We start from the raw sequence: 13,576 nt of genomic DNA on the forward strand, positions 1-13,576 counted from the left end.
CAGGCCTGTGGCAACCAGGCAGTTGGATTGTGTTTACTTTCTGCTAGCTTAAGAAAACTTTCAGTGAATTAACCTAAAATTCTTGTTTTTGCTAATTAACTTTTGAAATTCGCTCATCCTGTCCTTCTAAGGCCCGCTAATGTCTCTTTCTTTGTGTTCTTCTGCTGTCTTTTAAGGACCACCATAGTTTTGTCTGCATGTGACTGTAAGAAATTTGAAAAGGAAAAGAAAGCGTAGGTTTCAGAAAACCCTCTAGATCTTAATACTGCTGCCATGGTTAGGATCTGAATGCTTGCTGGGAAAATAAAGCAGTGTGGCTACTGTTCTTTTGTTTTAGAATAAATTTAGCATTTGTGTGTGGTCTAATAGAAGCCATTTCCTATGGCCCACAACTTTTCCATCCCTTCCAGGCCACATCTTTCCACACGTGTAATTCATAACTTTTTGCCAAATGTTCTGCATGGGGTGCTGGGAGTCTGTGGAGGAACTCCCCCCACGCCCACCTCTTGGACATTTACAACTGTTCATTCTGAGCTATCAGGGCATCTGAGTGTGTTTACGTGCGCAGCCTTTATTCTAACAGTCAGATCAGTTGGCCGTTTTTTATCAGTGTGTGTTTGACAGTAAGATTTGGTGATTGACAAGAGGGGGGTAGAGATACGGGATAGAAACAGCTAAACCAGGAAGGCACTGTTTATAAAGAGCCACTTAGAGAAGTTTTTGGATTCCTAGTATAAAAAGTACCATGCTTTAGTCAGACATCCAGTGATTAAAACTCTGGACAGTCAGGTGTATATTCTTCTGAAGTTAGACATATTTTACAAATATGCACAGAAAATAAGTTAAGATTTTTGTTACCAGATTTAGGAAGAAAAGTGTGCTCACTTGTAACAAACCTTTATTTTTTAAAAATATAGATCATGAGGAAGTAAAATGTGGGGAAAGTCTTGTTGATATTTATAGAAATGTATAACTTTAAAACTTCTAGGTCTGTCGAGGCATAAAACCTAGATTCTATAATGAATCATGTAAATTTTCTAATATACCTGGTAGTGACAGTGTCTGTTTGAAGGTATTTAGAAAAACCAGGGTGTGAATAATTCACATTTAGCAGGTTTAATTTATAAATTTCATCTCCAGTTTTGGCAAGTTGCCTTTCAAAGAGAAGGATTAATTTACACCAGCCAGGATGCCTTGTATGACCGTATTAGATCAAATTAGACTCCACCCCTTGTTTTCTGTTGATCTGCCAGGACCTTTGTAATTCAAGTGCTTTTTACAGTAGTAGCAAATGTTACATAAGACCAAACATGGAGCATATTTGGAGTTGGTGGGCTGACCCAACTCATGATGTAAGCCTGCAGTAGCGAGTGTGCAATGAAGCACAACCAAATTATGTGAATGGAAGGTAACAAGAAGCGTCTCCAGAATAGCCCTTCCTCCGCACCAGGGCTGAAAGCTCCACTAGGTAAGTTTTCTGAGACAGTTTTCAGAGGCTGGTCTTGGCTCGGGGCCCAGTTCTGGATGAGCTTGCAGGAGGGGGGTTAGTTCTTTGGTAACACTACATAGAGCCAAGCAGAGTCGGAAGAGTTCGTGCAGGCCTGTTTCCTGCTATCATTTGTCCTGTCCTGCCAGCAGGCCCGGAGCCGTAAGCTGCTGAAGTGGTGGAGAGCGTGAGCTCTGCAGAGCTAGTGATCAGAGCGGGTGATCGCAACCAGAGAGATTAGCTGCTGCAAGCCGTCCACAGGAGCCATTCTGAAATGTCATTGAAGTAATCTGGCCAAAGTTCAAAATGCAGACAGGAGTTGAGTTTGCTATTAACTCCAACAAAATGCTGCGGTTTGCACCAAACAGTTCCCGGATCTCAAAACAGGGAGAACATTGGTTACGTCGCTCTCTAAAAATGGAGGAACGTTGTAACATGCTTTAACTGTTTGTTTTGTATCTCACTTGTGGTAAGTGAGGTTTCATGACAGCCGGTTCACAGTGTTTCCTGTAAGAATGTGTCTGAAAGCTATTTTGTCAGATACTTCAAATCCACAGCACAGTTTCAAACAGAACTCTGGCAAGAGGGAAAACAACTTCAAAATACAAACAGTAACCCTGGGAAGTCATTCAGTAACTTCTTCAATTGAGTGTATAACAATGTAATTACTGACTGACTGCCAGAAAAGACGCTTTTTTCAGTTGTTATTAAGGTAGCCAGTACAGCTAAGCTGAGTGGGTTGTGAAGCTGTTCTCAGAGTTACACTAATTATCTCTGCCTCTGTCTGCAAGCAGGAAGGGAGGTGACAGTTGAGTTCTTTACTTTTCACTGGCTTCAAATTTCATGCCTTCTGCAATGACCCGGATGGGTTTAATTGAGGTTGAAATTTAGCTACCCTTTTGAAGGACTTTAAGTACAAACAAATCTTAAACCTTAAACCAAGTGGCTGTTAATTCCCTAAAATTGATTTTTCTAAAAGTTCTTGTCTCTCGTGAGGCAGTTTTAGTTTTGCCGTTCCTGGTTTCGTTTTTGAATATTTCTTTTGGTGTTTATTAGTTGACAGCCCTAGCCTATAGGTGGGGCAGATACTATTTCTCTCTTCAGAAGAAATAAACACGTGCTGCAAACTCATTGAAAACAGTGCCATTGTTAAGTAATGAATCACCCATTCCTTACTAACAGAGTGCCTAACGAAGGAGGTTTTCTGGATTGTTCTGAGTTTGAGGGTTTTGTTATTCCCATGTTCATGGTCTTCTCTCCACTCTCACCCCCACCCAGAATAAAATAAAATAAAAAGGATAGAAAACCAGTGGGACGTAGTGTAGCAGTGACGCTGTGCCTTGCAGACTTGAGCGCAGCACTTTGCAGCAGGTGGTGGTGACACTCCGTTCACCCTGGACTTACTGCTGCTCCCTCTTTGCCTGGAAGACAGTGCTCCCTGTGGGGATTCCCGCACAGAAGTTTTCACTCAAAACAAGCAAACAAACAAAAAGAGGACTCCTCTAATTTGAGTTTTACCGGGTTCCTATAATCCTCTCTTCCCTGGTCTGTGTGTGTGAAAACTGGATTGGAGTAGTAAAGACACATTGTTTTTCTTAATTCTCTTTTTGCACTTTGATGATAGTCTTGTGTCTTTCATTTGGGGAAACACTGTGACCCAGACCCAAAATATGGCTACAGACGTGCTCATGTAGGAATTGTGTCTGTTGATGCTTGAACTGCGCATGGTCTAACAAACTGCGAGGCTGAACTTACAGTGATGGATCACTGAATTTGTAGGGTGCTTTGTTTTTCCCTAACAGATGAAGGATTAAATCAAAAAGCACCTGGAAACTTGCGGAGTTTTGGTTCGGACTGTTTTTTCTTCTCACCTGTTGATATCTGAGAAATACAGACATTTCAAGTCAATGACAGGGTGGGAGGGAGATGGGAGCAGATTTTCGGAAATGCTGTGCGTCGTCACTCGGACGGCGAAATCCTGCTTGTTTCCAGGCAGGTGATTGCTTGCTATATTCTGTCGGGATCATTTGGTAACAGTATGCTTCCTGAGGACAGTATGCTTCCTGAAGACAGCAGGGAGAGGTCCTTAGGACTGTTAGCAAAATAGAAGTGGCAGCCAGCATGGCGTGCATTTCAGGATATCCTGTAGTCAGAAACAGTGACAGTAAGGTCACAAAGGTGGCACCATTCCGGGGATCGTAGAAGCACATTGAGGTGGTTGTGTTTTACTCAAGGCATCCGCGAACGTGTGTGTGTGTGTGTGTGTGTCTGTCTGTCTGTCTGTCTGTCTGAGACCCTGGTGACAAGCCTCCGTGCAGTCTGCACCTTGGCCAGGGCTGCCGGAGCAGAGGAAGGGGCCACCTTAAGGGAATGAAGTGGTTGCCTAGACCATTCAGTTTTCCTTAAAACAAGCTATCTTTTGACCATGATTATGAAGAAATGATGTTATACTCACAACTGAGGTGATCAAATGTTACACCATTAAGTACCCCGTTTTTTCGCCATCATTTCATCTTCTTTAATAAACTATTTGGATTTTTAAACTATTTTAAAACATTTTTTAAATGTTTGCCAAGAGCTACAAGTTAAGATGGTGGGGGAGGGGTATCCCTAGATAGTCATTAAGTTTTTCATATTTCTCACATACTTGAAAGCAAAGTCCAGAAAGAACAGTCCCATGGGAAGTCCTGGCAACATTATTTGAGGCTGCCATATTTCTGCTCCTTTCTTAGCAACGTTATTTACAATCCATTCACGCCTGTCCCTTCCCCCACTGGAGTCTTTCTCCCTTGTAATCTGCCCTTTGTGATCTGCTCTTTCATGCAGCCAGTGTGAGTGGGGGTGCTGCAGTGTGCACCCTGCCTGGAGATGTGGAAATGCCAAGAGTGGCGCTTTTATTCCCATCATAAAGCACTCACTTAAAGAGCTTGATAATTTGATTATAAACCTTTGGCGAAAAGTTGTTTCAAGTGGCCTGAGTGCTGTAAATGACTCTCTTTCTGCACTTTCCCCTTATGTTTTAATTTTAAAGCACCTCTGCATTAGGGGGAGGAGAAAGGCATTTGGCAGAAGTCACAGTTGGAGACTAATTTGTTAGGGCAGCCAGTGTTGAAATCATCCTTTTCAGTTAAATCTCTCCAGTGGAAAGATGCCCGGTGCTTTGTGCCGAAGACTTTTTCTCCCTCACTGTTCTCCAGTGCCAGTTTGTACCCACCTGGGCACGCTCTGAAGCTGCCTCCAGCTCCAACTGTGGCCCATTGTCCTTGGGCGCTCGTGTCAGAGTACAGCTCTGGATTCCCCAACTTAAGATTTTAATGTTCCAGGAACAGTCCTACCGATTTGCTTCCTTTTTAGTATTAGACTATTAAGCAAGTGCCCGAGGACCCTAAAGAACTTGAATCAAAACAAAAACAGATTTGGGGCTTAAAGAAGTATGTGACAACAAGGAGTGCAGTGGGACCACCTTTGCCGGCAGACACGAGCACTTTCAGAAAAGAGTAAGAAAATGTACAGGGAAGGACTGACAATGAGAGGCATGAGCAGACATCATCCAGTGTTTATGAGCACGCGTGGTCCGTGGTGTGATTTAAATGGCATACCAAGTATTTTTTAATAGTTATTAGGAAAAAATAGATGGCAAACCCAAAGCCCTGGTTTCACAGATACTGCTTCTATAATGCTAAATTAGGGATGTCTAGTCAGCCACTGTATTTTGAAAAATACATTAAGTAAATAATAGTCTTTGATAATGTGCACATATGACAAAAGACCCGGAATGTGATTCGATTTTGAATCTCAAAGGCTTAAGGAAAGCACTGATGTGGTGAAAAGTAGATGTGTAAGGACGAAGTTCTGAGATTTAAAAATACACATACTTGGTCTTAATTTATAGCCTGCCTCAGGTCCTGATCTGGGATGTTTCCTCGGTGGTCATAATCCTGTGAAAGACAGATGATGCCAGCTGACCCCTCCTGAGCTGTGTCCGGCTCCCTGAAAGTGCAGAATGGCAGTTTGGGTTTAACTGGAAGCTGCGTAACAGCAGATTATACTTGTTCTCAACCTGGGTGTCAGAGTCAACAATGTAAATAATTCTGTGAAGGGGCTGCTTGATGAATGACCCAAAGTTTCTAAACGGAGCTTTTTGGAGCTAACAGTAATGATTGCTGTTAGCACTCTTGACTGCTCTTCATGCCTATTGAGAATGGAACAATTATAACGTAGCTTCCTTTATTTTGGCGTGTGTGAAATTGAGCACAGAACACCAATGAAATTTCTCTTTTTGTAAAGTTTGTATTTGATACTATAAACCATATTCATTCATGATAGAAAATTCAAACAGTATGCAAAGGTTTTTCAAAAATAGACCTATAATCTATTTTTGAATTATAGGGATAACTACTCAGGGATAACTACTTTAAAAAGTCTGATATAGTCGTATATCCGTCTAGATTTTTTTCAAGCATGAATGATTTGAAGTTACAGTTTGCTTTGACTGCTTTTTAAGTTTGTGCCCTAATTTTGGCACTTGTACGTTATAAATTATTTTTAGTTATTTCCAAAGCAATATTTATTTATGACTTAAAAATATCTCATTACTTGCTTTGAGCTCCTTTTTGGTTTATACCTGAGTGTCAATACACAAACACACACACACATACACACATGCATATATATACACACACACACACACACACACACATATATATATAGACACACAAGCATACATGCGTTCACTTGCATATAATCACAAATATGTATATTTTCAAATCTCAGCATGATTCCAAAATTACAAGCTCAGTATTCTTGGTTGCCTTCCACTTCGAAAGACTTAAAGAAAGCTGCCCTCTCCTTTTCCCCATATCCTGCCCTTGCCTTCAGTGGGGTCACATCTTCAAGTCACAAAGGGGAAGAAAGCCCTGTGCATCCATCCGTCCCTCCCTCCCTGCCTCCCTTTATCTGCCTTGTTCTCACACCCACACTCACCCATGGCTCTGTCTCTGTCCTTCCCATTTTCCCTGGATCTGTGTGTCTGTCTGTCAGTCTGCCTGACTGTCTCTCCCTCTTGTTAGAGCCGTTCAAAGTGCCCTCCTGATTCAGGGACATAGTGTGCTTTCTCTGTGCTGGTGCCAGACCCTGGAGAGGAGAGCTTTGGAAACTCAGCTCGGCCTCCTCACCAGACCAGGCTTCAGTTATGCTTGGCATCTGGCCACCGGTTTGCCCACGTAATACAAGGTGTCTAACCCTACCCATGACTTGCCTGTTTCACTTTTGTTGTAAGAACATACACTTTTTTCAGCTGGAGATCTAGTTTCAAATCTTACGAAAAATAAGGGCCCACAGTGAAAGGATGAGGAGAGTCCAACTGAACTATAATTATATTTGGTTTTCCCTCTTCGCTTTCTCGTGGAGGGAAAGCCAGATGCTGCCCTTTCCAGAGAATAAGTTACCAGACCCTGATGTGAAGTAACAACTTAATTCAGCAGCATGACAAGAATTTGAGCTGGCACTTTACAGCCAACATCTCAGACAGACAGACACACACACATGTGCGCGTGCACGAGCGCACAGCCTGTTTCAAGTTTTAGTGAATGAAGAAGTTCACATGATAAGTTGCCATTCTCAGTTTTTAAGTAGCTTTTATTGCTGAAATAGAATATACAATTTTGGGGGAAATGTTATTCATACATCAGCTGACTTTTAATGTTAGGAAACTGTGAATCTTGATTTTGTAGTACAAAATCCCATTTCAAGAGTTAATAGAAAGAAGTGTTAACTAAAGAAAATGGGGAGAATGGACTCTGATGGAAGTAGAAAATTGAAAGGACAAGCTTGAAGTTAGTCAGTTCTGCTGTAACACAACACGCATTCCTGAAAAATAACCGCGCTGTGCAAAATTGCACAATAAAAACCACATGAGACTCGTTGAGAAAATTGGGTTAGGGCCCAACAGTCAAAAACTTCATCAGTGACACACACAAAAAGATAGGAACCTAACAAAAACGGTAGCACAGTTTTACACGGATTAAATGGTTAAAAAAACACAACATAAATATGAGAATAAATATGACAGTTTACCTTGAAAACGACCTGACATTTGGTTCTGGAAGAAGGTGTCGGGAAGATTGCGCTTGTGAGCTGAGTAGTGGTGGAAGGAAGGGTCTGTGAAATCACTGGAAAGTCGGAGCACCTGATGGGGACGGTGTGGCTCCTGCCATCCTGGGTGGCCGAGGTGGGTGGTGGGTGTTCTGTGCATCCCCATTGGGTCCAGTTCAGCCAGGTGCAGTTTCCTGCACCTAGTGCTTCTTGCACATGAAATCTTACAAAAGCAAATGCAAAATTTCATTATGCTCAAATTGTTTTTTAGTGTATCAATAGCTTTGGAATAAATTTACATTTCCAAAACAAGCATTGTAGCAGAACTGACTGTATTCAATTAGATTGAGAATTTTGTTTACATCTTTTAATATCAGAAAAAATATATCACGTTTACTCTGAGACACATGCTTGAGAGTTCCGATTGCCAGAGAATAGTAAAAGGAGTCGATTTCTTACAAATCAGAGTTCCTGTTGGGGTTTTCCCCCATTCATACCACAGACATGGTATTATCGTTCCTTCAGTACACTGCCACCAGACATACACTTTTTTATGGATGAGTATTTTAATATTTAATTATTTTAATGTATAGCAGAAAAGTGTTTATAGGAAGCTGACCAAACCTATTGCTTCAGAGATACTATCGTTTTGGGAAAATATCTCTAAGTGAGGTACCGTGCTTCACACGGAGCCGTCTGAAAATGGATTGGGGCGTAGTTTCAGGTTGCCCTTGGCAAAGGGGCACTACTAGTGATTAAAGGGTGGCAGACCAGGAATCCTGAAATCCTGTGGAATTGTCCAAAATACCAATGATGCCCACATGAGAGACTGGTTAGTACTAGACTAAGGAAGAGTAGGGAATAGTAGAGTTGATCATTTAAAGTGTTGAGTACAAAATAGTATTTTATGCGGCTTTGGTTAGAACGATGAAAATAGTTTGTAATTGATGGAAGTTTTGAGAACACCAGTTCAGAACAAGTAGCAGCAGTGAGCTTTAACAAACTGATATATAGCGTTGTACAGCACCGTGTGGGTGCCATCCAGTGTTCTCGGTGCTGCACAAATGTTCACTTCGCCCTGGTTACTGAGCCTAGTCTCAGGCAGGCTCTCAATCCTGCTGCACAGTGACTCACACCAGGGAGCTTGTAAGAGTCTGGATGCCCAGGCCACACCCTAACCCAGTTAAATCACACTCTCCGAGTGGGGGGACTCGGGCACCAGTGTGTTTTCAGCTCCTTAGGTTATACCAGTGTGTAGCCAAGGTTGAGGACCACTGTCTAGGGCCATGTGAAAATCACTCCTCTTCACAAGGAAAGATGTACCGATCAAGCACCTGTTAATTGCAGTCCTACTCTGTGCCATGTCTTACAGGGGAAGATGAGTGAAACATGGCTCACCACCCGAAGCAGACAACAGAACTGGAAATAGATTTTTACATCCTGGCTGACAAGTGCTGAGGCTTGGAAGTATAGTCACAGTATTTGGGATCACAGATGAGGCAGAAACTAAATTAAAAAAACAACAAAAAACCTCTGATGCCAAATTTGGAAAAATTATTAAACTTAATTTAGTTTTCCCTTCCTTACAACTTCCAAATCAGGAAAGGGGGGCGGGACGCGACAAGCACTTACAAATCACTGTCAGTGTAGCTTCCTAACCTGCTGGTGGCCTTTGTGTGCTCGAGTTGGAGGATTTGAATTTTGCCTGCAGGTAGCATAATACATTTGTCCTGGTGTAGGGCAGGTTCTCAAGTACCTCCTAAAGCATCGTTGAATTAATGACCTTGTGGGGATAAATCATCACAGTTTCATAGAGAAGCTTGAGACTGGTATAAAAAAGACCTTTTGAAATAAACCATTTAAGTCATGCTAGTAGTCATTGATTCTCATATGCTTAATTTTTTAAATACTCAGAGCTTCCATATTGTGATATGTAAATATTGGATCACATACATTTAAAACTTAGAGGTAAGCAGGTGTGTCATTTTAAATTATAAGTTTAAAGGCAGCCACTAAGCTACCATCATAAGGTACGTAAGTAGCGAGAGTTACTAAATAATTTACTTGTTTCCATTGATAACGTTCTTCAACAGCTCTGATTTATTTAATATGGATTGCTTTCCTCTGAGAGAATCTGATGCTCCAGTGGATGGACTTATTTTCAGTTACACCTGTGTCGTCTGTACTTAACCATGAATTACTTCCTGGTTTCAACACCAAGCAGAGCTATTTGTGGTATTTTTGTCTTGCACCTTTGGCATCTCAGTGGTGTGAACCAGAGCGATGCCATCTGTAATTGAATGGCATCATTGAAAAAAAAGGGGTGGGGGGTGAAATGATGAACTGGAAAATTTCAGCACAGATTCTTAAGGAGCGGTAAGATAACCCTAGAAACATTCTTATTTAGTGTCATATGCTAGTGGGTAGGGACAAAAAAAAAATGAAGGGACAATTTGTTTCTTAACATTTTGCTATTTGCAAAATTGGAGAGGTGCTATTCTGGAGAGGAAGAAGTAATTCCACACAATGTCAATCAGCAGAGTCCTGCAGATGAATGCATAATTTTCTTCTGTCTGACTGCACGTTGGAACCATGAGGTTCATGTCCAAAACGCAGTATTCTCAGGTCTAGAATGACTGTTTAACTTCCTCATGGCTGTCTGTGAATGATAAACCTTTTCATGCTGAGATGTTTCCTCTGCAAAAGGACCAGTTCCTAGAAGCCTTACTGAGCCTGTGGGGCCTAGATAAGCCGTTTCTGAAAGCTGCAGAGTTTAGTATGTTGGAACCTAAATGTGTTGATTTCAGAGTACTCTTCCAGGGTTCCCTTGGAGACTTGCCTGAAACATGATGTCTTTTTTCTCTCTTTGTTTTCATTTTCAGAAAGAAGACATAGCTCATCCAGCAAGCCTTCTTTGGCCGTTCCTCCCACTTCAGTATTTTCTTTCTTCCCTTCTCTGTCCAAAAGCAAAGGAGGCAGTGGAAGTGGAGGCAGCCGTTCTTCCAGTGGAGGTGTTCTAAGCACATCCTCACTAACTTCCAAGTTGTTGAAATCGCCCAAAGAGAAACTGCAGCTCAGGGGGAACAGCAGGCCAATGCATCCCATCCAACAAAGCAGAGTCCCCCACAGTAGAATGTGAGTATGGCCAGGATGGTCGTCACGCTTCCCTGATGCAAGTGGACCTGTGCACACCGCTGCTCTGGCCGTGACTGGGGAGCATGCGGACGGGGGCGTGACTGCGGACGGGGGCGTGACTGCGGACGGGGGCGTGCTGGGGGAAATTCATACTCGTGCTGTTTCTGTCTGTTTCCCTGGCACATCTTGGGTGACTGTACAGAGTAGTAATAGCGTTAGTTATAAGGTTAATAATCCTTCCTGCTCCTTGGTTGTGTCTCACTTACTGAGACGAAGCTCTACATGTATAGCGGCCTTTAAGTCCCAGAACAGCCGTATGGAACGGGTGTTGTTGTTACCCCCCTTCCCGGGGAGGACAGGGAAGTGTAACAAAAGGTCGAGGAGCTTTATCTGAGGACCCTCAAGTCAGAGGCCTGGATTCACATCCCAGCTGCGTCACTTCCTAGCCCTGGGGTATTGGACATGGCACCCCTTTTCTCCGGAGCCCAAGAACAGCAGCCGTCGCGCAGGGTTATGGGAGCAGTGGGGCTAATGTGTTAGAGTCAGGCTCCTGGCCCACAGGAGAGGATAAATAAATGGATGCTGGCGCTTCTGCTGTTGCACTTGGTAACAGTAGGAAGCAAAGGTGAAGGGAGTCCCAGATGCTGTCCTAGGCCTTTCCAGGGCCTGCGAAGCCAACAGGGAAGCAGTGCTTCCTCCCCCCGTCCTGGGTTCACATCACGAGTGTAGTGAGGAGGGGACACGGGAAGAAGCTCACGCCCACCAGGCAAGGCTTGGGCGCCTCTCCCTGCGGGGCTGCACGTGGGCAGGCCCTGTGGTCACATGAGGCCGCAGCCGCACTCCCGGAGAAACACATCTTGCTTCGTCATGGCATCCCTTAGCCTTGGTGGCAGCTGGCTTTTCCCTGGCCCGCCTCCCTTTTGGAGGGTATGCCACACATCTCAGGCCCAACGTCTGATTAACCTGGTTAATCTCAGGGCAGCGTCCAGCCCTTGCTACTGCTCAGGGACCTTGCCAACTGGGAGTGGCCATGGCATCTTGCAGTGTCTCTGCTTCTGTCAGGCTGTCCCAGGTACAGCTGTTTGGGGCTGTTTGTCCTGGTTGCTAAGCCCCCAGCCTCTGCTCATCTGTCAGCAGTGCGAGTACAGCAAGCTTGGCTTTTGTTCCTAGAGCTGTCTGAACGCCAAAGAAAATGCCAGTGTACTGTGCAAGTCACTTGCCAGCTGCACAGCTGTCAGAGCATTGACTCCACTGACCGAAGTTTATAAAACCTCATCCGTTCAAACCTCTATTTGGAGCTGGCCTTTAGAGGGGGACCAGGCCAGCTGTTAGCTTCACACCAGCATTTGCCACCCAAATGATAGTGTCTGTAAGATTTCAAGAGAAATCCATTCTCTGTTAGTGGCACAGGTGTTATTCTGTGGTCACCAGCCGTGCATCAGGCATGTGTATTCCAAGCTCCTATTAGAAACCTTTCTCAGGCACTGGAGAATTATCACTCCAGTGATACATCATTTATTAATTAAATGTTGGTCTTGCTCATTGACAGAAGCAGAGAGCCTGTTCTTGGCGACATATTGTTAGGTTTATTTCAGTCCGTATAAGTCTTTAGTGACATTTCTTGGAAATATTCTCTAATTTCAATGTTCTTCTCTTTGCTCACTCAGTTTACTTTGTTTTGATGGATACTTTCTTAAAAATGACAGTTCTCAGAGACCTTCAGGTCCTGCAAATAGTCTTTGGTCCTTTTAGACTTTTTCATATTTTGCTTCTTGTAGGGATTGCATTAGGTCTCAAGTCTAGATTTCCCAAAGGCTCCTGTGTAAGATTGTTCTGGAATGATGATAGACCAGGTAAAGTCGACGGTCCCTGGAGGTTTTTGCCTCACCAGAAGGGCTTATTGACTGGCTAAACGTGAACCTTACTGAATTTCCTGGGGAGTCCTCAGCGGTTTGCATAAGTTGCCTTGAGGAGCCCAGCTGTGCGGGGCACGGGTGGCAGGCGCCCGTCAGCTGTCTGCTCCCACTCACCGGGGCGCTGGTACTTAGGTCCTGCTGTTCTCGCTTCCCCGCCACAGCATGACGCCCTCTGTGAAAGTGGAAAAGATTCATCCGAAGATGGATGGCACACTACTGAAACCTGCGGTGGGGCCACCCTGTCCTGCTACTGTGAGTTCCTCAGTCAAGCCTGGCCTTAACTGCCCCTCAATACCAAAGCCAACCTTGCCTTCACCTGGACAGATTCTGAATGGCAAAGGGCTTCCTGCACCGCCCGCCCTGGAAAAGAAGTCTGAAGATAGTTCCAGTAATAGGAAGTTTTTAAACAAGAGATTATCAGGTAACTTGCGTTTCTCTTCGTGTGTCCTGTGTATTGGCCGCTCGTAGGGGAGCACATGAGCTGCTGTCTATAAGTCCTCTTCTAAACCTGGTCGTCTCCAGCTTGAGCAGGAAGGTCCTTATGCAGGATGCTGGCCATCTGCGCTGTCAGTTGGTTTTAAAGCGTGAGAGTGTGGGTGTATCTGCACGTGCGTGTGTGTGCGCTGTGTGTATGTGTGCGCGCATTGTGTGTATACGTGCATTGTGTGTATACGCGTGCGTGTGTGTATGTGTGCGTGTGTGTATGCACATGTGTGCGCTGTGTGCATGTATCTGCGTGTGTGTGTGCACTGTGTGTATGTGTGTGCGCATTGTGTATACGCGTGCGTGTGTGTATGTGCGCATTGTGTGTGTGTGCGTGTGTGTGTGCACATGTGTGCGCTGTGTGTATGTATCTGCGTCTGCGTGTGTGTGCACTGTGTGTATGCGTGTACGTGTGTGTATGTGTATGCGCATTGTGTGTGTATGGGCGTGCATGTATGTGTGT

General features: G+C 44.0%; 1 protein-coding gene across 6 annotated transcripts in view; it reads left to right on the forward strand.

Moving 5' to 3' along the window:
- ATXN7 (ataxin 7) overlaps positions 1-13,576 on the forward strand; it is a 122,682-nt gene that overhangs the window by 91,664 nt on the left and 17,442 nt on the right. For 4 of the 6 annotated variants that reach the window (XM_033132242.1, XM_033132241.1, XM_033132243.1 and 1 more), the window contains 2 exons: positions 10,462-10,714; positions 12,792-13,051. In XM_033132242.1, the coding sequence (XP_032988133.1) occupies positions 10,462-10,714; positions 12,792-13,051 (513 nt within the window). Of the gene's footprint in view, positions 1-1,296; positions 1,469-10,461; positions 10,715-12,791; positions 13,052-13,576 lie in introns of those variants that run through there. The other 2 variants (XM_033132245.1, XM_033132246.1) reach the window with 2 other exon arrangements.

The sequence above is a fragment of the Rhinolophus ferrumequinum genome, chromosome 17 (genome assembly GCF_004115265.2).
Source record: "Rhinolophus ferrumequinum isolate MPI-CBG mRhiFer1 chromosome 17, mRhiFer1_v1.p, whole genome shotgun sequence".
Classification (NCBI taxonomy): Eukaryota; Metazoa; Chordata; class Mammalia; order Chiroptera; family Rhinolophidae; genus Rhinolophus; species Rhinolophus ferrumequinum.